Source organism: Rhincodon typus, chromosome 2 (assembly GCF_021869965.1).
Source record: "Rhincodon typus isolate 14 chromosome 2, sRhiTyp1.1, whole genome shotgun sequence".
Taxonomy (NCBI): Eukaryota; Metazoa; Chordata; class Chondrichthyes; order Orectolobiformes; family Rhincodontidae; genus Rhincodon; species Rhincodon typus.
In genome coordinates this window covers 129,883,968-129,909,727 of record NC_063333.1, presented here as the reverse complement: position 1 = coordinate 129,909,727, position 25,760 = coordinate 129,883,968, and the positions used below count along the sequence as shown (strand labels likewise).

General features: G+C 40.6%; 3 protein-coding genes across 5 annotated transcripts in view; 2 read left to right on the top strand and 1 right to left on the bottom strand.

Annotated features, from left to right (window-relative positions):
* Nucleotides 1–97, bottom strand: part of LOC109936115 (small nuclear ribonucleoprotein-associated protein B'-like) — a 10,757-nt gene extending 10,660 nt beyond the window's left edge. Inside the window, exon 1 of the mRNA XM_048609025.1 lies at nt 83–97. Within this exon, the coding sequence (XP_048464982.1) occupies nt 83–97 (15 nt within the window). The remainder of the gene's footprint in view (nt 1–82) is intronic.
* Nucleotides 98–1,203: 1,106 nt separating this feature from the next.
* LOC109921557 (nucleotide-binding oligomerization domain-containing protein 1-like) lies at nt 1,204–24,182 on the top strand. Of its 2 annotated transcripts, XM_020521577.2 has the most exons (8): nt 1,204–2,053; nt 7,711–7,794; nt 11,297–11,380; nt 14,597–14,680; nt 16,375–16,458; nt 17,941–18,024; nt 19,319–19,402; nt 23,592–24,182. In XM_020521577.2, the coding sequence occupies exons 1-8, from the start codon at nt 1,896–1,898 to the stop codon at nt 23,659–23,661; spliced, it is 732 nt and encodes a 243-aa protein (XP_020377166.2). In that variant the 5' UTR covers nt 1,204–1,895; the 3' UTR covers nt 23,662–24,182. The 2 variants fall into 2 exon arrangements, with proteins under 2 accessions (XP_020377166.2, XP_048466009.1); XM_048610052.1 differs by lacking the exon at nt 14,597–14,680 and having other exon boundaries at nt 1,874–2,053.
* Nucleotides 23,861–25,760, top strand: part of LOC109921558 (nucleotide-binding oligomerization domain-containing protein 1-like) — a 40,023-nt gene continuing 38,123 nt past the window's right edge. For both annotated transcript variants that reach the window (XM_048609968.1, XM_048609976.1), the window contains exon 1: nt 23,861–23,962. The gene's annotated coding sequence lies outside the window, so the exon portion shown is untranslated. The remainder of the gene's footprint in view (nt 23,963–25,760) is intronic.

The window sequence follows — 25,760 nt, the reverse complement described above, 5'->3', positions numbered from 1 at the left end:
CTGTCACATTCCCAATCTCCATCATGCCCCTGTGCAGTTGAATTACTTATGATATCATGTATGTGGCTCTAGCTCAACTCACCGGATGAATCATCATCCTCACCAGTATTCACGACTGAAGATAGATTCAGGGTACTTCTGCATGCCTGATTGGTCCTCCCTGACTTCATGACAGTCACCTTCCCTTTCTCATCCAGCATACCCTTAAACTGTGTGTGACCATATGCCAATGTCATTCACATTGTTCTAAGACCAACAGATACACTTTGTCTTTAACCAAAGTGTCTAAATAACCAAATGAAACACTTAATATATTATCTCAATAATGCTGTCGGTATAATCAATATCTGCATCTGCTTTCTTGATCTAATTGCTCCCCCATCACTTTATCTGAAAACTACATTTGATCTTTACACTTCCTGTGCGGTGACCATAGGAGGTTGACTAATTATAGATATCTTCACTTGTCTTTTGTATCCCAGATGACCTTTCCCGATAGTTTGTGGTCTTTGTTACCTCTACCAGAATGTGGTATTGGGTAAGGGTTGTTACAGAAGGTATTTCACTGAGACCAACCCTCCTTTGTCTTTGCTTTGCCTTGGGCCTATCTAGTGATTAACGGTAGAGGAAACATCACTGCAGAGTATCCCTAAGAGGCACTGGTCTTTGCTAAGAAGATCATTTATTGCATGATAGGCATAAGTAAGCTACAGGTCAGGAATAAATGTTAGTACCTCAGTGAGTTGAAACCGACACATCTGATCCTTGTGAAAATTAAAGTAGGACTCCTTGTCTGCACCTTGTTATTATCTCATGTTACTACTGGACAAGTCAAATCCCAAAATGAAAAATCTGACTTGATAGATAATTTTGATTTTGCAAAACATTACTGTGGCACTTTATCTTGAACATAGGTAAGGCTGCAGATTTGATTTTAACAATAACGGATACATTTGTTATATAGGACTATTTAAAAAAAAAAGTCCAAGCTATCGAAATAAAGACAATACAGTTTGAAAGATTTCAAAACATATGGCAAAGTAAAGTCCCATATAATCTCCAGCACCATCACTTTACAGTCGTAGAATCCCTACCATGTGGAAGCAGGCCAATTGGTCCACTGAATCCACACCAACTTTCTGAAGAGCAGCCCAATACCACATTCAGGTAGAGGTAGCAAAGAGCACAAAGTATCAGCAATGGTCATCTGGGAACACACACAAAAGATAAATGGAGATACCAATAACTAGTCACCCAAAAAAAAGGAGCAATTTTCCTTCCTTGTCCAATCTATGTTAACTGATTTTTTTTTTCTCTCAGTTCCTGTTCTGTGAGCTGTAAAGTCTTTTCCTTGAATCATCACCCTACTGAGATCTTAGACGCTTTCAGCTTTTAATAATGTATGAAAGTTTCCAACCAAACACTCCCCTGGTCTGCAATTGTAGAAGTTGTAACACTTTACACTGAGATTTATTCCCTTAACTGTTCTGAAAACAAAAGTACTTTTGCTGTGAGAAACTATTCTTACAACTAACTTCAGTTCGATCTCTTTCCTACTGAATTCAGAAGCTTTTAATTATTTATGTGCTAAACCAATTGTTTGATATTTTCTTCCCCTTCTACTATGGTAAAGCCCCACTATAGAAACAAACGTCCATTAACACTGCAGTAGGCCTTTAGGCACCTACTATCTGAACCATGCTGCTTTCAAATCTTGGTTCTGAAAAGACTAACCTTGTTAAGTACTAAACCCCTTCACAAAACAAAACAACGTTCATATGCCACCAATTTGAAAATCAGAATCCAAAAATAATGATAATATATACAAAACACACCTTTCAATGCAACCCACACGTTGTGCGTACCATGAATAGAATGGTTGGAGGTACTGGATCATGAAAATTAACCCCTCCTTATACGACATCATTATCCTTTGTCATTCTAATGTATCCTTTGTCATTAAACTTAGATTGAGTGTAAACCAGGTCACGGATGATGGAGCTAAAGTACTGGCTGAGGAACTCCTAAAGTACAAAATTATTAAAATCCTTGGGTAAGTGTTGAATGAATATAATTTTGCAAGATGAATATACATCATTATGTGCAATCATTCTACTAATTGTGGCAGTAGGCTGTCAGGGCCTAGTAAGCAGTTTTCATGTTTTGACCAGGCAGAGGTAGTTTGGAGTCAAGGTAGGATCATCTGTGGGTGCTGGAGGATGTCTGGGCCGAAACACAACTTCTCTAGGTCCAGACTGATATTCCAACGTCCTGGGTTGTGTCTCTTGTTACAGGTTTATCTGCTCCATGGTGCCTCATGCTCTGAGGAAATTTAGAGCAGGTTGACACTAAGTGTAAAGAAAATTGCTGTACTTTTGGAGAATAAGTGCTCTTTTTGAAATCGTGGTGCCTGTTATCCATTCCTCTGTTGCTTCTGCTCCATTCCCTCTACTGCAAACGTATAAATGAACGAGAAGTTCCTGTAATCCATCTCCTGTAAAAACCACAATGTTTTCCACTTCACAAGGTCCACACTTTCCACACTTCCCACACTGCCACAATATGTGGGAAAGACAAAGCAGTAGGGAAAATGTCAGGCCAATTTGGTGGTGGATGGTGTGGTAAGATTTAAGGAATTCCTCTCTGCTACTTAGAGGTTTGCAACTATTCCACGAGATCAGTCTGACCCTGATTTAGCATTTCATTGTACATACCCCTTGTACGTGGTGATCTTTGGCCCCAAGCAGGAACAGATTCAGCTTTTGCTTGAAAGGATTTCATGAGCGTCATGATTATCAAGCAGAGCATTTGGTAGGAAGAATACTGGTATAGATTATTTTCTAAATAGGGGAAAGCAATGGAAATCTGAAACGCAAAGGGATTTAGGAGTCCTGGTTCAGGATTCTCTTAAGGGTTGAGATGCAGCTTCAGTTGGCATTTAGGAAAGCAAATGCAATGTTACCATTCATTTCAAGAGGGCTAGAGTACAACAACAGGGTTGGACTGGTCATTAGATATGTGGCCCAAAACTGCTCACAATATTTCAAATGTGGTCTGACCAGAGCCTAATTGCCTAGAGTCCCTCTGGTCAGGATATGTCCTGAGTGAGGCTATGCAAATGCCTTCATTCAAGTGGTGTTCCCCAGGCTCAGTCAGACTGACGAGGGTGTGCACTTCCATTGCAACCCTGCAACTCGTATGGTCCACTTGCCGTATTTTCCAATGATAAAACCAGTTGTAGTGCCTATCTGAAGTCCATCTGGGCTTCAGCTAATAGGCATTTTTGCATGTTACATCATTAATCCCACACACGCAAATGGTCTCTCAGCATCTCATTAAAGATTAAACCAAAGTCACATGCCTCTGTCAGTCATCTTAACCCAGTCACAAATCCCAAATGGATTCCCCTGGTTCTCAAATTGCCGAGTAAAACTGACAGTATCTCAGAATTAAAGGAAGCTTTGGGTCATAATATTCCTTAAATAAATCTTTCAACTCTTGAAAGGTTTTTGTATCTGGTGCCTCAGAGAAAGTTATACTCCTAATAACTGAAAAAGCTGCAGGTCCAGAAGCAGTGAGGAGAATTACTTGTTTTTCATCTGCTCCATTGTCATTTGCCCAGAAAAAAAAATACATTCTTTCCACATACTAGGCCCAGTCTTCAATGGCAGAGTCAACCAAGTCAAGCTTCCCAAATAACGGCATGATGCCAGAAATGGCTATCCCAACTCAAAGACGACTGTTGTAAGCAACTTTCTTCAGGAGCATGCTTTTCTCTTGTTGCCAGTAAAATAACTTCACAGAGGCTGGTAGTCCACACCAAGTTACCCTTTATTTACATGTGGAGAGTCTTTGACACTGATCCTGCTCCCCCAGACCCAGCTTTCAGAGTAAACAGGATGTCTGACACTCCTGTCAGCCATGGCTCCCTGTTTGGGGCTGTTAATCTGGTCCAATCAGTGAACTCCTATTCTATGAGGCCCATCTGGCTGACTGCATTGCAATTACTACATTAGCCAAATCAAATTCATTTTCAACCCTTCTCTTCCACTTGCAATCACAGTGCTTCGTTAAATATATACCAGTGAAACCAGACAAAGGGATTTTAATTTTTTTTTTCCTTGAAATAAAGCCACACATCAAAAAAAATTGAGTTTTAAGAGCAACGTCATAGCCGGATAACATCATCCCTGTAATGGAAGCTTTTCTTGTTAGGAAAGAACATTGAGAATACTATATCTCTATCATGTGTGTTGATTGTCCCTGTTAAATTGCAAATAGTGATCACACCTATTGCTGCATTGTAATTCATGGTAACGTATAATTACATTATGTGAAAAATGTACCAAAGAAAATCATTACAATTTCTATTTATAGAGAATGAGTCTGTTCTCCATCGACAGAATTAAATTTAAAGGGCTGGTGCAGGCACACATTTTATTCTATGTCAGTTTGGCATTGAGATTCATGTAGGCTGTGTGTAGAGAGAAAATTTGGGCAGGGAAGGTGATTGGCAGACAGTGAGAATCGTGCATGCCTAACAGAACACAGTGACCATTCCAATTGCAGTCAATCCTTCCTGTCAGATTTTCCTCCCAGACAAAGTTTAGTGCCCAAATGACAATCATTAAAAATCTACCCCTAATGTGTTTATGAAAAGGCCAGCTAGCTTAAAATCTATTATCAGGAAAATATATGCAATTATCAGTGATATTATAGGAGAGCACCTAGAAAAAATGTGTCCAATTTATTGGAGTTCCTTGAAGAAGTAACATAAGGTGTGGATAAAGGGGAACAGGTGGATGTACTGTGTTTGGATTTCCAGAAGGTTTTTGATAAGGTGCCCTATGAAAGGTTGTTGGAGAAAGTAAACGCTCACGGTGTAAGGTGCAAGATATTGGTATGGATCGAAGATTTAGCTGGCACCAGGAAGTGGTGTATAGATGTAACTGGTTTTGCTGGTTTGCAAGCCACAATGAGTGGTGTCCCACAGGAATCAGTGCTGGAATCTCAACTGTTCACAGTTATATAAATTACTTGCATGACGGGTTCGAAAGGTACAGTTGCTAAATTTGGTGATGGTACAAAGATAGTTTTGAAAGTAAAGTTATGAAGAGGACATAAGGAAGCTATAAAAGTATATAAATGGTTCAAGTGAATGCACAAGGTTCTATGAAAGTAATCATGGAATCCCGAAAATGTGGAAGCAGGCTATTCAGCCCATTGAGTCCACACTGACCTTCTGAAGAGCATCCAACCCAGACACAATCCCCTCTACCCTATCCCTGTAACCTTGTATTTCCCATGCCTAATCCAGCTAGCCTGCATAGCCCTAGACACTATTGGCAATTTAGCATTGCTGATCCACTTAACCTGCACACTTTTGGACTGTGGGAGGAAACTGGAGCACCCAAAGAAAACTCACGCAGACACAGGGAGAATGTACAAACTCCACACAGACAGTCGCCCACAGGTGGAATCAAACCCGGCTCCCTGGTGTTGTGAGGTAGCAGTGCTGACCACTGAGCCACCGTGCCGCGATGCGGCCCCACAATATATTGTGGGAAAACGTGCATTTATCTACTTTGGTCGGAAGGGAAAAAAGGTTTATTATTTAAATGGTGAGAGATTACAGAGCTCTGAGATGCTGAGGGATCTGGATATCTTCATGAATGAGTCATAAAAGGTTACCACGCAGGTATAGTAAGTCATCAAATCTACTAGAATGTAGTCCTTTATTGCGGAGGGGAATAGAATACCAAAGTACAGAATTTACATTTCAGTTATACAGGCCATTAGTGAGACCATATATGGGCTACACTGTATAGTGTTGCTCACCTTATTAAGGAAGGATGTAAATGCATTGGATGCAGTTCAGGAGAGGTTTACTGGACTAGTACCTGGACTGGCAGGTTACCTTAAGAGGAAAGGTTGGGTAGGCCTTGCTTGTATCCCCTGCAATCTAGAACAGTAAGAGATGACTTGATTGAAGCACATAAGCTCCTGAGGGGGATGTGGAAGGGAAGTTTCCGCTTGGGGGAGAATCTAGAAATAGGGGCCATAGGTTAAAAATAAGGGCTTGCCCATTTCTAGCAGCCGAGGAGAATGTTTTAGAGACGGTTATGAGTGGTTTGAACTCTCTGCCTGAAAACCAGTGGAAGCATAGTCTTTGAATGTGTCTAAGACAGAAGTAGATTGATTCTTGATAAGCAAGTGCTGAAAGGTTATCTGAAGTAGGTGTGATGTAGTTAGAGCAGCCTTGATTTTTTTGAATGGCAGAGCAGACTCAAGGGGATATGGGGCCTACTCCTGCTTCTATTTCATAAGTAGATATGTTCTTTGAAGGTGGTAGAGCAGGTTGAAAGAGTGATAAAATAGACATACAAGATCCCAAGTTAATAAAGAGAGGCATGGTGTACAAAAGCAAGGGATTTGTGATGTATCTTTATAAAAATCTTGTTCATCTTTGACTGAAAACAAAAACTGCTGGAAATCACAGCAGATCAGGCAGCATCCTTAGAGAGAGAGCAAGCTAACGTTTCAAGTCGAGATGACTCTTCAGCTCTGATCAGCTCCAGTCGGATTATTCAACTTAATTCTGGGCACTTTAGAAAGGGTGTGAAGTCTTTAGAAAAGTTGCAGAGAAGTTAACACGCATAGTCCAGTGATGAGAGGCTTCAGGTCAAGGAGAATTGGTAGAGGTGTTCAGGATCATGAAGGTTCTGGTTGGAGTCAATAGGGAGGAATCACCTCCATTGAAGAAGGCCTAAGGATCAAAGAATACTGATTTAAGTTGGTTAGCAAAAGAACCACCAGCAAAGCAAGAAAAAGCCTTTTTTTTATGCAGCAAGTGATTAGAATCTGGAATGCATTACCTGAGAATCTGATGCAGGCAAATCCAATTGTGACTTTCAAAGGGACTTGGACAGCAACTGAAGAGAAATAATTGCAGCTGTACATTGCAGTGTTTGGATGGGACTAACTGTGTTGCTCATATGGAGAGCTAGCACTGGGTCAGATGGCCTTTTCTGTGCTGCAGTCATTCAGTGACTCTATGAAATGAAGCCAATGCAAAATGAACTTAGAAGGGCCAACCGTTTTTATTTTCTGATCCTATTCCATCATGTTGCTCTGTTCACAAACTTTGTGAGGGAATGAACAATGATCCCGGAGCAGAAACATTTACAAACCTGGTGAGTTTGGTCTATAGGGAGAGGCTGAATAAGCTGGGGCTATTTTTCCTGAAGAGTCGGAAGCCTTAGAGAGGTTTATAAAATCATGAGGTGCATGGATAGGGTGAATAGCCAAGGTTTTTTTCCTCCCAGCATAGTGGAGTACAAAACTAGAGGCCTTAGGTTTAATGTGATAGGGGAAAGATTTAAAAGGGGCCTAAGGGGTAACTTTTTCAATTAGAGGATGGTGCGTGAATGGAACAAGCTGTCAGAGGAAGTGGTGGAGGCGGATACAATTACAAAATTTAAAAGGCATCTGGATGGGTACATGAATAGGAAGGGTTTTAGAGGGATATGGGCCAAATGCTGGCAAATGAGACGAGATTAATTTAGGATATCTGGTCAGCATGGACGAGTTGGATAGAAGGGTCTGTGTCCGTGCTGTAGAACTCTATGACTCTATATCAATCAATTGCTAATCTTTCAGTGTTGCATCACTATTTGGTTACCTCTTTAAAACAAAGTGTTATTTTTCCAGCCTGTACAGGAATCAGATCACTGATGTTGGTGCCAGGTTCATTGCCCAAGTTGTTGAAGAATGCCCACATCTTCGAACATTAAAGTAAGAAATAACATGCTTACACTTTGCACAACTTGTTTACACTGTATTAAATTTAAAGGCAACATAGAGACTAACCAACAGCAGGCTGAAATTACAAAAATCTTACCTCAATGACAAAGAATGCTTGTAACATTGGAAAAACAATCGCTAAATATTATTGCAATTTCTAGATACCACAAAGCCATTTAAAAAGATAAAGGATTTGAATTTATGTAGTTAGGATCTCTTAAAATGCTTCACTGCCAAAGAGGTACATTTTGAAGTGTAGGGCAACATGAAGATCCAACCAATCCAACCACTTCACCCATCCCTAAGGTGTGGTGACCCTCCGGTTAAACCATCACCAGTTATCTTTCTGTAATGAGGGAGCAGCCCCAAGTGTGGCGCCTTTACCTTAGTCTGCAATGTCTGAAAACATGGCAGCAATGATATGATGACCAGATAATTTATTTTGCTAATGTTAGTTAGGAGATAGGTACCTGTCAGACCACTAGGGGGATCTCTTCTTTGTGCATTGTACAAAGGAACTAAACATTTCTGAGAGGCAGGAAGTTGGAGTTGTAAGGTTATCTTAAAGACAGCATCTATGACACTCACTCCATACTGCCCTGAAATATCAGCCTGGATTATGGGCCCTCTGGAGTGAGACTCAAAGTTACGAATTTCTCATTCTGGTAAGAGTACTCCGCAAAGCTACAATGCACACACTGTTGCCACTTAGTTTAGGTTGATTATTGGAAAAAAAAGCTGTAACAGCGCTACAGAGTAATAATCTGTAGGTTTGTTCCTTTAATTGACTAGATAGGAAGTCCTTGAGTTTATTCAGCTGTCGCTGTTAGCCGTATAAAGAGGGGAGAAAAATTGTGCAAATCTATTTGAATCCAACAGTATTTGTGTTACAGGATAGTGAGTCAGTTTAGCAAGACCATGAAATTCTCTGATAGCTGAGTATGTTTCTCCAGTGAGTAGTCTTAAGTGAGTTCACTGGCCCCAGCCAGGTCATGCCAAGACCTGGTGAGAGAGAAGAGATTGTTATAGTTGGCTTTAGCACTTGTTTTTTTTTATCCTTCTAACTGAATTATCTGCCTGAAGGCAGGCCCAACCCATAGTTCTGTGATCTCCACCAAGGCTAGGTCAAAGAGGCAAGTGCTGAATCCATAGCATGAACCCTGTGCTGTTAGTCAGTCTGATCCACCCAGATCTTGCAGTCAGTTGGGCCCCTTAGAGTCTGACGTGCTGTAGTAACTGTAGCATGCATGCTGTAACCTGGAGCTATGAGTGGTGATGGCTGAGGTTCCAGTCTCTTCCCATCATGGCTGAATTGGAATTTTTCCCAATCTTATCAAGTGTCATCAGTATGGGTTGGAGTGACTTCTAAATTGATTGGCTATTGAGTCCTGGCATGAGAATTGAACCCAAAGATTCTGACTCAGAGGCAGGGAGTCTTCCCACTGTGCCACAAGAGGGCCTGGCCCCCTAGATTAAGAAAAGGAAAATTAGCCAATTCCATTGCTAATCAGAACCTTGGCATTTGACTGTTCAAGGAGGACATTGCCAAGCTCAGTTATGATACCAAGACTCTTTTAATCTTTATTCCACCAATCAGCACTCCATGATGAGGCGAAGTATTTGATCATGACAAGTATCTAGTAGATGAAACCCATGAAAAATTAATATAATCTGGGTCTGTTTTAGCATATTTGACAGAAACCAAATGCCAACACTCAACAATTCCATGGGAATGGCTTGTTGGCCTCGGGGTATGATTCTCGCTTAGGGTGCTATGCAGTGTTGACATGTGAGAGGTCCCAGGTTCAACTCCCAGGCAAGCCCCAGTATCTTATTTCAGGGGCGACATGGTAGCTCAGTGGTTAGCACTGCTGCCTCACAGCGCCAGGGACCTGGGGTCGATTCCACCCTCGGGCAACTGCCTGTGTGGAGTTTGCACGTTCTCCCTGTGTCTGCGTGGGTTTCCTCCGGGTGCTCCGGTTTCCTCCCATGGTCCAAAGATGTGCAGGCTAGGTGGATTGGCCATGCTAAATTGCCCCATAGTGTTCAGGGATGAGTAGATTAGGTGAGTTATAGGGGGATGGGTCTGGGTGGGATGCTCCAAGGGCTGGTGTGGACTTGTTGGGCTGAAGGGCCTGTTTCCTCACTGTAGGGATTCTATGAATTCCAAGATGATTGTGTAGTATTATATAAGGAATACAGTGTCAGAAGTCAAATTGGGTTATCTTTGCCCTTTTTTGTGCAGCAGATCTTTAAAAAGATGGGTGACACCTGACAAAGAGTGAAAATAATGGAGTAAAATTGTTTGAGCTTTCTTCCAGTCTCTTGCCAGATCATTGTCAGACATTCAGTGGAAACCCTGAAAAAATGTCACAAAGACTCAGTTATGACGTTTTTCCAGAGTTTCTGCTGAAGTTATGATTGAAGATTGAGGGTCCCAGTATAATTCCTGCTTTCCAGAAGAGCTAGACAATGAGTTAGAATGAAGATTGAAAAGGCTGAAAACTTTTTCTCACCCCAATAATGGTAAGTCGACATAGACCAGGGACCATGATGGCCATTTATTCAGTTTTTTTTTTGGCACTTTCAAAAGCCTATAAATCCAAATTTCTCAATCCAGGAGCTAGTTACATACGTAGACAAATTACAGTGGGAGAACTGGGGAGAGGAGCAATTTTTCTGAGCTAGCTCTGTATATTGGCCTGTAGTGCCTGCAGCACCTAAGTAGGCAGGGAGGGCCTTGAGATTCGACTGGAGTGCTGGCCCTTTGGTCTGTCACTGAAAGGTCACTTCCAGGTAAGCAAACTGGACATTTGCTGCCTTTGAGGAACTGGAGGCTGACTGGAAAATCCCTCCATTAATTAGCCTTAAATGGCCGTTAACAAGTTTGCTGAACTACCTGCAGCATGTGAGTGGGCGCACCTTTCCACACCTCTCACCCTAACAGCCCCTTTCCCTGCCTCTGCAAAAATGGTATAAGGGCTGTAAGAAAGTAGGGACTCAACATGTTACAGAGGAGGAGTTGCTGGATGCCTTAAAATGCACAAAGGTGGATAAATCCCTGGGACCTGATCAGGTGTACCCTAGAACTTTGTGGGAAGCCAGGGAAATGACTGGAGCAAAGGATCTGTTTCTGTGCTGTACATCTCTATGACTCTGACATTGTCTGGCAGCACAACTTTAGCATCCAGCCACCTCCAATATTGACCCAAACATATTTGCCCCGTATCCCTTAATACTTTTGATTAATAAAAACCATCAAATTCAGATTGTTATTACCAATTGATCTAGCATTAATTGTTATTTACAGAAGTGAACTGTCAATTTCTTCTACCATAGAGGGAAGTCCTCTTCTAGGTCGCTGTTATTGGAATACTTCTTGTGAGCATTGAAGAATCCATGAAAGAAAGAAAGGGAAATTTCAAGTTTCATGTTTGACCTGTAAATTAAGACACATTCTAAAGCACTAAAGCACAATAATCTGTTATTGCAGAATTGGACTCAACAAACTTACAAGTGAAGGAGGGAAATTATTAGCACAAGCAATTCAGAAAAGCAAAGCCATCAAAGATATAGGGTGAGTATTCAGTATGATGTTAAAACTCTTGGTATTTGTAATCTAGCAAGATAATAATAGAAATCACTTAGTTCATTCTAGTTTAACCATCCAGAATGATCCTGGAATCATCTTCAATGTTTCTAGGTTTTTCTCTCCATCTTTCATTTCCTGTGCAATGAAAGAAAAGCATTGATGTAACTGCTGCATTGAATCCTTCTAATATTCTGCATTATGAACAATTTGTTCCTCAATCTTGAAGGAAGTTGATATGAAATCAGTTTTCTGTTTCATGCCTTCCTCTTGCCATCCGGTTATGGTTATATATTTCTGCATTCTGTATTAATTATTATTATTCTTTATTATTCTTTGAATGTCTGTGCTTGTGGATTATGGCACCTTTAACTTTGCACCCCAACAGCGACAGCGCTTCTCAACATTCGCTTCTGATTAGCAATTTTCACACCAACTTCCTCCAAGATGTAAAATGTGGCTTTGAAGTGACATCCGTTTAAATTTCATTTTACAACAAGTGATGTGTTTTCTCCAGTGGAACACCTCCCAAATAAACCAACTCTGGAATTTCCTTTGTACCAAAATATATGCAAAAAAAGAAACTCCATACTCTAGTACAAATCTAGTACAAGTACACTGTGAGACTGCTCATTTTGAAAGAGAAATATGTAAGTATTCTCTCCCTTTTTTGGGTGTATGTTATAAATAATGTACGGTAAACCACCTTGCAAGCCAGACTGCATCTTGTTTATCTGCACTAATCGGAAGTACCTCTACGGTTCATTCCCTTTAAACCATCAGTCCCTGTACTGAAACCATATAATTTGATTATGCTATTAATTTCAAGTTCCTGATGATTTTTGTTTCCATGTATCAAGAAAAAATATTTCCGTATTGGGGAATGGAACACTCTCCTCACCAGTTATCCTTTTTTGGAGAGGAAAAGAGAATAAATTACTTAATTTTCACTAATCTCTGTCTTTTCTCAAGCAAATGCAGAGACATCGATGTGCAATAATTACTAGCTGTTCTAATCCCAGTGTCAGAAGGTCAACAATTGAAACAAAGAAAGGTCTTTCAAATATATAGCACTTTTCATGACCCAAGGATGACCCAAAATGCTTTATAGTCAAATAAGTTACTTTTAAACATAGATGCTGTTGTAAAGTAGGGCACAAAACACGAGTTTGTCTAGTCCCACAATCAGCAATGAAATAAATCTGTTTGGTAATTTTAGTTGAGTGATAAATATTGACCAAGACACTGGGAAAACTCTCCTGCTGTTCTTCCAGACAAGCTGCAGAACCTTTCACCCTTACTGGGTTTAATATCTTTCCCAAAAGAAGGGATATCCTGAGGTGCAGCATTCCCTCAGTACTGCATTTCAGCCTAGATCACGAACTGACGTTTCTAGAGTCGGCCTTGAACAAAGACCCTCTGACTCAAAGTGAGTGTTCTCCCAAATGAATCAAAGATAGCTGAACGCCAAACTACACAAGTGTTTATAGTTTCCCATCAATAATAACCCTGAGGTCCCTCTGAGTGGTTATCAGTGTTTTAAAGCAACTTAGCTACACCTGAAAATGTTCCTTGCTACTCAATAAAAGCTTAAATATATCATAAAAACCGAAAGAACTGCGGATGCTGTAAATTAGGAACAAACACAGAAGTTGCTGGAAAAGCTCAGCAGGTCTGGCAGCATCCGTGAAGAAAAAGTCAGAGTTAATGTTTCGGGTCTGGTGACCACTCTGAGGAAGGATCAGCAGACCCAAAATGTTAACTCTGATTTTTTTCTTTACAGGTGCTGCCGGACCTGCTGAGCTTTTCCAGCAACTTCTGTTTTTGTTCTTAAATATATCAGTTGGATATTTTCAATCCAAATGTAGCCAGGACACCCCTTGGAAGCGGAAGTATTGTAGAATTGTAATATCATGGAAGAAAGCTATTTGGACCATCATACTTATGTTAGCACTTTGACAGAGCTATCCAATTAGTTCCTCTTGCCTGCTGTTTTACCATAGCTTTTTTTTTCCCTTTTCAAATACATATCCAATTCCCTTTCATAACGTACTATTTTATTTGTTTCCACCTTTCTTTCAGAGAGTACATTCTCGATCAAAAAACAATTTCTGTGTAACAACACATTCCTGTCATTTTTTTCTGGCTATTTTCCTAATTATCTTAAATCTGTGTTGTCTAGCAACTGAGCCACCTTCCAGTGGAAACCAGTTCTTTCTATTTAATCTGTCAAAACTCTCCATCATTATGAAAACCTCTTATTATACCTCTCAACTTTGTCACTTCTGAAGAGAATAAACTCAGCTTCTTTAGTCTCACCACTTGACTCAAGTATCTCGTCAGTGGTACATTTCTAATAAATATTCTCTGTACCCTTTTAAATGTTTTGAGATCTCTCAAAAGTATGCTGCTCAGAATTCACACAATATGCAGACTGAGGACTAACCAGTGGTTTACATGAAGTACAATCCAGTTGCATTTTATCAAAGACATAGTTGAAGAAGTGAAAACATGTAAGTAAAGCACTATTCTTAACTTGGTCCCTGGTTTATTAGAAATAGTTCTTCTTGAAGAGCAGACACACAATACTTTTAAAATGTTACATCTTCAAATAGTTTGCACTCATGATGGGCTTCTGATTTCAGCAGTGTCAATGGAGGAAGACATCAAGCACAGGTCAGAAGCTTGTACTCAGAGATAGAAAGAGAGAGATATTCAGAAGAGTCACCAAGGCTATCCCTGTGAACCTCATGGAGACAAATCATTAAGTAGCATTGACATCGGTTTCAGAGCAGCACTTACTCTCCATCAGAAAATAGTTCATGGCAGAAAGAGATCATTATGAGAGGAAGGAATATGGTGTTGATCTTTTTTAAAAAAAAGTTTGCTTTGCACCATCACAACTGTTAATTCCCAATGTGAAACTGAGATCCTGATACCTGACAGTTAGTGAGAGGTGGCTTGTGTTCATTATTCTAAATCTAATCATGGAGTGGTATTTCTCTACAGCATGTATCCATCATAGAAAAGTATTCAGCCTAGCAAGTTGAAGCTTGTTTCTAAGATAATAATGCTGTTACTTCAATGTAGCAAATCAGTTAATACTAAAAAGATAACTTTGTTCTCACATGTGTGTATATACATATCTGCTTTGTTTGAATTTGTAGTAATTGTCATTCTAAGAAATTTTGAATTTAATTTCAGGATGTGGGGGAATCAGATTGGGGATGCAGGTGCAGTCGCTTTTGCTGAAGCTATAAGAAACCATCCTTCAATAAAAGAGCTCAGGTAGTCACATTTCTTAAGCCTTTTGATGATATGAAGCAATTAAATACCTGCTTGACAAAAATAGGTCATCCGTCCGAGAACTCATAAACTCACAGTCAATTACAGTACAGAAGAAAGCCATTAGGCCCATCATGTCTGTGCCAGTCAACCAAGATCTGACTATACTAGTCCCAATTTCCATCTCTTAGCCCACAGCCTTAGAGGCTATGGCTATACAAATGAATACCTATTACCTAAATGTTAAGAGAGTTTCTGACCCAACCGTCTTTTCAGGTAGCTTGTTACTGTATTCGTCACTCATTAGGTGGAAGAAATGCTCTTAAACTCTCTTCTTTCTTTAAACCTATGCCCCTTGCATTTTATCCTCTATATTAATGAAAAAAATTGCCTTCCTGTTCATCTTATCCATACGCCTCATAATCTTCTACTGGGTCCCTGCCTCAACCTTTACCGTACAGGGGTAAAATAATGCCAGATCTATCCAATCTTTATTCATAGTCATAACTGTCCAACCTAGACAGCGTCCTAGTAAATCTTTTCTGCACCCTCTCCATGGCAATCTTGTCACTCCTATAATGTGGTGACCCGAACTGCAGGCAGTAATCTATTGGTAGCTTAACAAATGTTTTATACAGTTCCAGCATAACCTCCCTGCTGTTGTATTCTATGCCTTGGGTAAATAAAGGTAAGTATTCTGTATCCCTTCTTATCCACATTATCTACCTGTAACCTTCCTCTAATGATGGTAGAAGGTCACTGAGTGACCCATTCTTTTCAATTATTTTGGCATGAGAGTGTACAAGAGCTCTATTTGCCAAAAAAAAAGCCATGAAGACATGTGTGAAGCGCTAAGGAACAGCATAAAAATAAAATACAAACCATAAATAAAAATATGACAACTGGCATAAATACTTGCAAATGGGAAAGAATAACAAAACTGATTGTACGAGTTAAAAAAGGAGTATGAAATGCAAGCAAAAGTATGGATGCTAACTATCCCTGAAATAACAATAGAAACTGCTAGAAATGCTCAGCATTTCTGACAGCATCTGCGAAGAGAAACATCCCAAGGTGCTTCACAGAAATATGATCAGATACAGGGTAGATTGATCTTAGTAGGATAATAGGTCGGCACAACATGGTGGGCCAAAGGGCCTGTACTGCGCTGTACTGTTCTATGTTCAGTATGACAGTGTGCCACATAGGGAGATATGAAGACAGGTGACCAAAAGCTTCGTCAAAGAGAGTAGATTTTAAGGGCGGTCTTATTGAAGGAAAACAAGATAGAGAGCCAGAGAGGTATAGGGAGGGAATTCTTTCAAAACTACTTCATTGGCTTTAAAGAACTTTGGGACTTTGCTCGTTAAAGGCTATGTCACATAAATGCAAGCCCCTTTTTACAAAGAGGAATGAGACAATGGAAGAATTTGAACACGTTGATGTGAATTTTAAAATTGAGGCAAGTTGTTCCAATAGGTAGGCTTAATGAACATCTTTAAGGAGGAGAAGATGAGGTAGGTTGAGTAAGAAAATTCCAAATCATAGGACCTAGGTACTTTGGAAACCACATAGTCTAATTGGGAATATGGAGCATTTCTTTACAAAGATATGTATAAAGATATATATTATATTCTTCAAACTATATCATTATTATCCTTCTGTCGGTATTGACAGTGTTTGTGTTCTTTATCTAGCCTGGCAGCCAATGGAATTTCGACAGAGGGTGGGAAAAGTTTGGCGGCAGCTCTGCGAGACAACAGATCCTTGGAGATATTTTGGTAATCATATCTCAGTTTCAGAATTTCCAGCCTTCTCTGGTGAACTGCAAGATTTTGTCAAAGGCTCATTGTAGCATATCCAAATTTTCTGATCCCTCTTCTTAGCTCTTTAAGAGAAAGAAAGAAATTGCATTTGCGTGGGACGTTTTCCCATCTCAGCATGTCCCAAAAAGCTTTACAAACAGTTGAGTATTCTTTGAATCAATGATCTCTCTAGACTGCTTGGCCATGCAGTGTTCCTACATAGGTCCAGCAGAGGTTGGCCCCTTTATGTTATTACACATAAACAATTGTAGAAAAATATTTAAAAACTTCACACGTTTAAATAAATAGGCCATGCGCAATGAAGAAAACGCGGGACGGTTGCTTTGAGGTGTTGTAATGTGCAATGCACGTTTATGGATAGCACAGTTATGGGCCTGTGCAGGAATACTGTATGGTCAAGCAGTCTAGAGAGATCATTGCTTCAGACTGACATTGTGTCAGCTGAGTAGTAGCACTCACACCAGTGAACCAGAAGTTGAGGGTTCAATCTTTACCACAGAGTTGATGAGTTGAGGGCAGCATGGTGGCACAGTGGTTAGTGCTGCTGCCTCACGGTGCCAGCGACCTAGGTTTGATTCCAACCTCAGCCAACTGTCTGCTTGTTCTCCTTTTGTCTGCGTGGGTTTCCTCCAGGTGTTCGGGTTTCCTCCGACAGTCCAAAGATGCACAGATTAGGTGGATTGGCCATGCTAAATTGCCCATAGTGTCCAGGGATGTGCAGGCTAGGTGGATTGGCCATGGTAAATGCAGAGTTACAGGTATTGGGTAGGGGGTGTGTCTGGATGGGATGCTGTTTGGAGGGTCAGTGTGGACTTGGTTGGTTGAATGGCCTGCTTCCACACTGTAGGGATTCTATGATTCTATTCTATGATGGTGAGGTAATCAGTTTTATTGATGTTGTTTAGTAACGACACTAGGGAAAGCCCATCTGCTCCTCTTCAACGTAGTGCCACGGACATGCATCTGAGAAAGCAGAAATGACCTTATTTAGCGTCTCATCTGAAACTCAGCATGTCCTTTGGTATTGTGGTGAAATGCTAAAAAATAAATGCCCTCAGTATTTTCTTGTGCTACTGCTGGGCCATGGTTGACATAATGCCAACAGGTCATGGGTTGACAGTTGCAAATTTACAAGCAATATTAGTAAGTTAATGACACACAATTCATGCAATGCTAATATTACATGAAGGAAAAAACAGTTCTTCTGTGTTTAATTAAATTGGAGAAAACAGACAGCATCCTAATTGAAGGTACACACTTTAATTAAGGATAGTTTCTTCCATCAGTTCTGACCAGCCAGTTGTATGTTTCCCAGCTTTTCTCTGCTTTTCTTTTATTAAAGCTTGCCACTGTTTTGCTTCCAACTTAACCGTGTCTGATTAACAGTCAATTTCAGAAGCTTTGTCACTTCCTTTAACAGTCTCTTCTGTAAATTAGGTTGACAGAAAACCAGTTGAATGATGAAGCAGCTGCATTATTCGCAGAAGCACTCAGGGTCAACAAAAGCCTGCTTCATTTATGGTAAGTATCTCTGTGCATTATGTAGACTCCATTTCCTTTTACTGACCATTAGATTTTATACCTGCCACTCCTACTATGCCACATTGTGACAAACAGCCTTTTTTTAACCTTCCCTCCAATATTTTTATGACTAATAAGTGAAAACAGAAAATGTGAAGAAATACACACCATCGTTTTGTAATGTTGTTATAATTTCACACTGGGATTTCTCACAACAGTTAGAATTAATTAATAAATATGTGGGAGATTAATTGGGTGTAGAGCTGGATGAACACAGCAGGCCAAGCAGCATTAGAGGTGCAGGAAGGCTGATGTTTCGGGCCTAGACCCTTCTTCAGAAAGGTCTGTTCATCCAGCTCTACACCTTGTTATCTCAGATTCTCCAGCATCTGCAGTTCCTACTATCTCTGGGAGATTAATTGTTCATTCATGGAGATTCTGGACCTTCAGGCACTAGATTACTGAAAGCACAGCTATCTATTGTGAGTGAAGGAATTGGGACTTCGCACAAAAAGGTAGGGCTAGAATAAAACAGGATTCTCTAAGAGATACAGGACAGGAGGAGATTAAAGAGATAGGGAGGAGTGAGGCCATGGATTTGAACACATTTATGACAATTTTAAAATCAAAATGTTGTTAGACCTGGAGTGAATGTAGGTCAATGAGTGCAGGAGACAAGCAGTAGATGAACTTGAGTATATGAAGAGTGGAGTGTGAGAGACCAACTGGGAGAACATTGGAATAGTTGAATTTAGAAGTAACAAAAGAATGGATGAGAATCTGAGCAGCAGATTGAGAGAAATAGGGGTGGCAACAGGTAATATTGCAGCATGTGGAAGAATTTGAGATGCAGGAATCATGGAATAGAATTTCTACAGTGTGGAAAGAGGCCATTAGGCCTATTAAGTCCACACCCTGACCCTCAGAAGAGCATCCCACCCTCGTACCCTATCCCCATAACCCCACATTTACCATGGTTAATCCACCCTCTGGACTCTACAGATGATTTAGCATGGCCAATCCACCTAACCTGCACATCTTCGGACAGTGGGAGGAAATCCACGCAGACACGGGGTAGATGTGCAAACTCCACACAGATAGTCACCTGAGGCTGGAATTGAACCAGGATCCCTAGCGCTGTGCGGCAGTAGTGCTAACCACTGAGCCGCCGTGCCACTCAGATGGAAAGGCAACTCATTAACCAATGTAATTGCAGTCACTAGCCATCACAATCGGCAAGATTAGAATTGAAATGCATGATATGTTTTAATGATTAAATCATATTTATTTACAGGATAATAAACAACAGAATTACAGACGTGGGGGCAAATTGTTTCTTCGACATACTCAAAGAAAATGCAACAATAGAAGAGATTTGGTAAGAAACATCTCATTGCCTGGGAATATCATCGAATCTTGAAGCACAAAGGGAGGACGTTCCACGCATTAGGCTGGCTCTTTGAAAGAGTGATCCAGTTATCGTCCTCCTCTTGCTCCCCCCCTCCCCACCTCCCTGTAGCCCTACAGTTTTTTTTTCCTTGTCAAGCATGTATCCAATTATTGGATTATTCATATTGACAATGTCACATTGTGTCTTCATTTCCGTGGTGACTCTCCTTGCTGTGCACCATTTCGTGTTGGAGAGATTTGAAAAAGGTTCAGGTTTTAGATAAAACTGTTTGAACAAAAAAAAATACAAAACGTTTCTGGGATATCAACAGGCTGTCTCCTGAAGGTAATTTTTGTTGTACAAGGCAATTAATACCTAAAAGGGTTAACTGAGATCACAAGATTATCTCTGCCTATCAGGATACAAAGGTCTGCTCTTGGTACGAACTAACCAGTTGTGTGTTCTAGTTCAGTAGCAATAGCATATACCCCTTCTCAAATCCACCCTGATGCTGCTCAAGATATTATCATGTAACTAGTTATTGAGTACTATGTAACAAACTTATTCTGTTTAACAAGACCAAACCTATCTTCTGCCAAAATCCTTGTATGGGCATCCTCCCCCACATGCTATCAGTAACTTAACTAATACCAGTAGGAGGAAATGGCGGTAGTGAATCCACTGAGGCATCTCAGATGGTTCGTGTAGACATGACCACAACATATACCATGCTGCAGAGGGGTGGAACTCATAATATATGCATTTTCATAATCATAAACAGGGGATTTGGAGTCCAGTGTGGTGTAAAAGTTTTTGAAATTTCAAACCTGTCCCTGACAATCCACTTCTGGATGTAAAAGGGGGAGTACAAGGGTTGGCCAGCTAGTCCATTTCGTAGGAAGTGTGTTGCCATTTTAACTTGCAAATGAGGCTGGAAGCCTCACTTTCACAGGCTACATTGTGGCTGGCTGGGTTTTTCAGCCCTCTGGAAACTCAACAGCTCAAGGGACACCAGGACAGTTTTGAGGAAAGTGAATTTCCCCTTGTAGCACAGCTTGTAGGCCAAGAGGAGTGGGGTGGGGAGGGGTGCATGCCTCCTAGTCCTTCCTAGTCCACCATCTTCACTGCTACTGGATCAACTCAACCTCTCATTATTGGATCCTCCCCATCTGAAACCACCTCCCAGCATCAAGATTTGAGATCTTGAAATGTCCCCCTGAACATACTCCATGCTCCCAGTAACTGTGTAGCCCTTGCTGCTTCTACAGTTTCATTTCCCATCCAACAATAAGCCAAGCCAATCAGGCTAAATTCTCAGCTGGAACCATGGGAGAATAACAGCTACATTGTGGTGTACTAAGCTCATGGGGAAATTCAGACTTCTGGAGTTTCCCACCCATGACAACTTCCCCCAAGCACTAGCTCACAGGTCCACTCTCTATTGAGACCTCAGTGTAAAGATGCTTTAATATGCTGTAATCACAACAGAAACACATGGTTGAGGCTACTTGCTGCTCTGACAACACATTGTTACAAGTGATTCAGCTTTAGGATTGAGCATCAGTTTTCACAGTTGCATCATTGACGTACTGATATTCGACATGTTGTACTACAAGGTTGAAGGAGTACCACACTTGGAGACACGGGGCATAGCTGAGGTCTTAAATTAATACCTTGCATCTGTCTTTACTGAGGAAGATACTACTCAGGCCTTGGAGAATGAGGAGTCATTCAGTTATTTAGAATGGTTCATAATCAATAAGGAAGAAACATTGGATAGGTTGTGTATGCTTAACATTGACCATGCACTGGGAATGGATGAGATGCATCCTAGGATATTGAGGGAAGTGAGTGTAGAAATTGCAAAGATACTGCCAATAATTTTTCACTTGTCCTTAGATTACAAGGGTGGTGGAATATATGCCAATCAGTTTAGATTCCATGATGGGGAAACTTCTAGAAACAATAATGTGGGACAAAACTAACAGCCACATGGACAAATGTGAGCTAATTATCGAAAACAGGCATGGATCTCCATAAGGGAAAATTACATTTCACTAACTTGCTGGAGTTTTTGGAAGACATAACTGAGAAGGTTGATCAATGCCGTTGATGTTGTGTACATACATTTCAGAAAGCTATTTGATACAGTGCCATACAGTACACTTGAAATCAAAATTATGTCCCATGGGATTAAAGGGGCTGTAGCAACATGGGAAACAGGAAATGGAGAGTAGCATTTAATAAATTTTCTTTGGGTTGCAATAAAGTCTATTATGGAGTTTCCCAGGGGTCCATGTTGGGACTTTTGTTTCTCCTGATCGTATATTAATGAGCTACACCATGGGAAAAGTCCCAGCTCCGAGGACCCAACCTTTTAAAAATGGCTGCCCACACTCTCCATTTTTACTGTGTTGGAGAAACTGGATAGGACATCAGGCCCGGCAACCTAGAAAGAGCTGAAGAGGCTGCCAGTTGCCTAGTCAGACTTCAAAGAAAATCTTACTCAGGGCTTCAGCACAATCCAAAGATTAAAATGAAAATATAAAACATAAAACATTACAATGTCCCTTACCCCTTTTCACTCTTCCTCACTGCAGGCCAGCCCAGGGCTCTAAGGTCCTGTACCATTTCCTTTGGTGCCTCAAACCCACTGTGGAACCCCAGGCTCCTCTCTCTCCTTACACTCTCCTTATGGACTGTCATACCTCTTATGCCAAGTTAGTGTTTATTACCATACCTTTTCCCCATCACTTACCATGCCTTAATACTTAGGATCCCCAAGTACCCATGGGCATGGGAGAACAAATGGAATTCTAATACTTAAACACTACATTATTTAAAAAAAACACTTTCATTCACGTAAAAATATACTTTTACATGTTTTGACACTTCTTGACAGTTCGACACTTCTTGACTTGTGTTGACAAGTTTGACACTTCTTAAAATTACTTGACAGGTCTTGACACTTCATCTTTTACAGGTTTGACTGTTCAAGAGGTTAATGCCCCTTTTGCAGACAGTCATCTCTACAGTTAATCATCCCAAAGGACACCTGAAGACCCTTACCACTGTAAAAAAGGAAAACTAACCTCCACCCACAAAGTGTTCTGTGTCCATTTCGAGGGGGGTGCCTCAGCTCACTAAAGGGTACTCCAGCAACTAAAAACAGACGTGTTCTTGTTTGGTCAAATCTATACACCCTGGTTCAAGACAGGAGTGCAGTTTCATATTTCCTTGAAAGTGGAGTCCCAGGTAGACAGGGTAGTGAAGAAAGTGTTTGGTATGCTTGTCTTTATTAGTCAGTGCATTGAGTATTGGAGTTGGGAGATCATGTTGCGGCTGTACAGGACATTGGTTAGGTCACTTTTGGAATACTGTATTCAATTCTGCTCTACCTGCTATAGGAAAAATGTTGTTAAACTGGAAAGGGTTCAGAACAGATTTGCGAGGATGTTGCCAGGGTTGGAGGGTTTGAGCTGTAGGGAGAGGCTGAATAGGCTGGGGCTTTTTTCCCTGGAGCGTCAGAGGCTGAGGGATGACCTTACAGAGGTTTATAAAATCATGAGAGGCATGCATAGGATGAATAGTCAAGGTCTTTTTCCCAGGGTAGGGGAGTCCAAAACCAGAGGACAAAGGTTTAATGTGAGAGGGGAAAGATTTAAAAGGGACACAAGGGGCAACTTTTTCCCACAGAGGGTGGTGCATGTATGGTATGAGCTGCCAGGGGAAGAATTGGAGGCTGGTTTAATTACAATATTTAAAAGGCATCTGGATGGGTATACAAATAGAGGTATATGGGCCAAACACTGGCAAATGGGACTAGATTTACTTAGGACATCTGGTCAGCATGGAGACTTGGACCAAAGAGTCTGTTTCAGTGCTGTACATCTATGAATGGGAATTTGAAAATACAATTGGAGTGGAGGAAGGTGATCATTTAAATTGGCATTTGCCTCCACAAACCATACATGCATGAAGGGTAGCTCACACCCTCACCCTCATCATGTGAACATGGGAAATGTCAGGTTCAGGGATAAGACTTTGGATTTCTGACCTCTTCTGCTATTTTTCTTTGATGGAGAGCTCTCTGCGATGGTGCACATCTGGGCCTAAGATATGGTTTTGTGGATCTCTTTGACAGGCGTTAACTTGTTCAATTTTTTTTCCTAATCAGCTTGAAAGGTAATGATATCTCTGCAGAAGGAGCCAAGAGGTTCGCTGAAGAAAAACGGATTGTGCTGTGAGTGACATTTCCTTTGTGGTTAATGTACTGGAGCCATCATACACCATTGGAGCTGTAGAAGGTTCAACAGTTGTAACACTACCTATAGAACACAATAAGAAACCTGCCAGTTATTTTCTATGAGGTTTGCAGTGACTGGGACAATCTGAAGGAACTGAAATTAAGCTGGAAAACCAGTTTCCAAACCATGGCCTTTTCTACTGCTGTTCAAGAAATACTGAAAATGCCTTTGTGACTCATTGCATATGAGCAACCTGTAACTGCTGACACTAACATGAAAGTTTTTGTACAAAGACTTGAAAGTAAGCATGACATCTATCACTGCTGTTCTTTCACCACACATTAAAATAATTTTTACTGAAGCTGTGTCCATTTGGAATTTCCATCACTGAAATGGCAGCCGGCAGCTAAACGTTTGTACTTATTTATAGTTATTTACGTTATGACTTACTGGTGGACAATAAAATAAACTTGTTGGAATGCCTTAAGTTTGTAACAAATAAAAAGTTACATTGATCAGAACAGCTTACCAAAATATGTGACAGCTATCTGCCAGTTAATTTCTCAAGGCAATGCTTTAAATCGTTAGAGTTAACCTGTCTGATTTTAAATTTATACAAAGCTTGGCAGTTAACTGTCAAACATCATTAACTAGTGCTTGATAATGCCACTCCCAAATTAATTTGTCAACAAATCAATACTCTTCTGTCACACAGTATTACCGCTGGTTTTCATCTTAAACTGGTATCCTTGAAAATTGACTTGATGAGTGCAATTTGACAAAATGTCGTTTTTCCACAATTTGCAAGTTCTACAACCAAATTCACTAACCCCCTGTCTATTATATATTTAGTTCCTTATGTCATTTTTAATGAATACCTTGGCACATAAATGTGATTACAAAAATGTTATGGTAAAGAATCAAACTATTTGATCAAAGTATTAAATTGTTTAGCCTCATTATCTCAAGCATGTTAGAACTTATTGCAAACAACATCTCATTGACTGGATTTTTTTTATAACCAGTCCATTATCACCATAAAACCATTCTCCTTTCCCATCTGGCCACTGGATCACTGGATAACTTTGCAAATATGGACATTCTCTGGGCTGTAATCCTAGCGAGTAATTGAAGATTGTGCCTGTTTGTGACCTGCCCAGGAAAGCATTCCAGCATCCAGTTTCCAAAGGAGAGCAGGATTTGCAACCCTAGGACCTTAAGTGATGAGAGGGTGGACAAGAGATCAGTGGAAGGAAATTCAACACAATGAATCACTTTAAGAATAATTTTAAATTATTCTTAATGTTGTTTCAGGCTATAATTCCGTGGCTTTGACTCATGTGACTTATCCAAAAACAACGTGAAACAAGCCAAAACACCAGTGTAGTCTTCATGAACTTAAGTGTTAGCCCTCAGAGATTAGGGTAAAGGAAACGCCAGTTTAAGGAATTCCAACCCTTTCCCTGTCAATAGGCGCGTCTGGTTTAGGCAAAGGCCCCACCAGCAAATACAAGGTACAATAATCGCAAAGAAACATAGAAACATTAAAAAAAAATGCAGGAGTAGGCCATTCAGCCCTTCGAGCCTGCACCAACATTCAATATGATCATAAATAAAAACTGAAAGAACTGCGCATGCTGTAAATCAGGAAAAAAACACAAGTTGCTGGAAAAGCTCAGCAGGTCTGACAGCATCAGTGAAGAAAATATCAGTATTAATGTTTTGGTTCGGGAAGGATCACTGGACCTGAAACGTTAACTCTGATTTTTTCATCATAGATGCTGCCAGACCTGCTGAGCTTTTCCAGCAACTTCTGTTTTTTGTTCAATATGATCTGGCTGATTATACAATTTCAGTATCCCACTCCCACTTTCTGTCCATACCCTATTCTCCCTTGAGCTGCAAGGGCCACGTTCAGCTGTCTCTTGAATATATCTAACAAACCGGCCCCAACAGCTTCCTGTCCATACCAACCCTCCAAAGAGCATCCCACCCAGACCCACCCCCCTAACCTATCCCCATAACCCTGTATTTCCCACAGCTAATCCACCTAACTACACATCCTCGGATACTATAGGCAATTTAGCATAGCCAATCCA

Bases quoted from the DNA above. Each gene is read 5' to 3' on its own strand.
- LOC109921557 (XM_020521577.2), top strand. From the start codon at position 1,896: ATGAAAATTAACCCCTCCTTATACGACATCATTATCCTTTGTCATTCT. The intron at 11,381-14,596 runs GTGAGTATTCAG...ATTTAATTTCAG, and splicing joins AAAGCCATCAAAGATATAGG to GATGTGGGGGAATCAGATTG. The intron at 16,459-17,940 runs GTAATCATATCT...TCTGTAAATTAG, and splicing joins AGATCCTTGGAGATATTTTG to GTTGACAGAAAACCAGTTGA.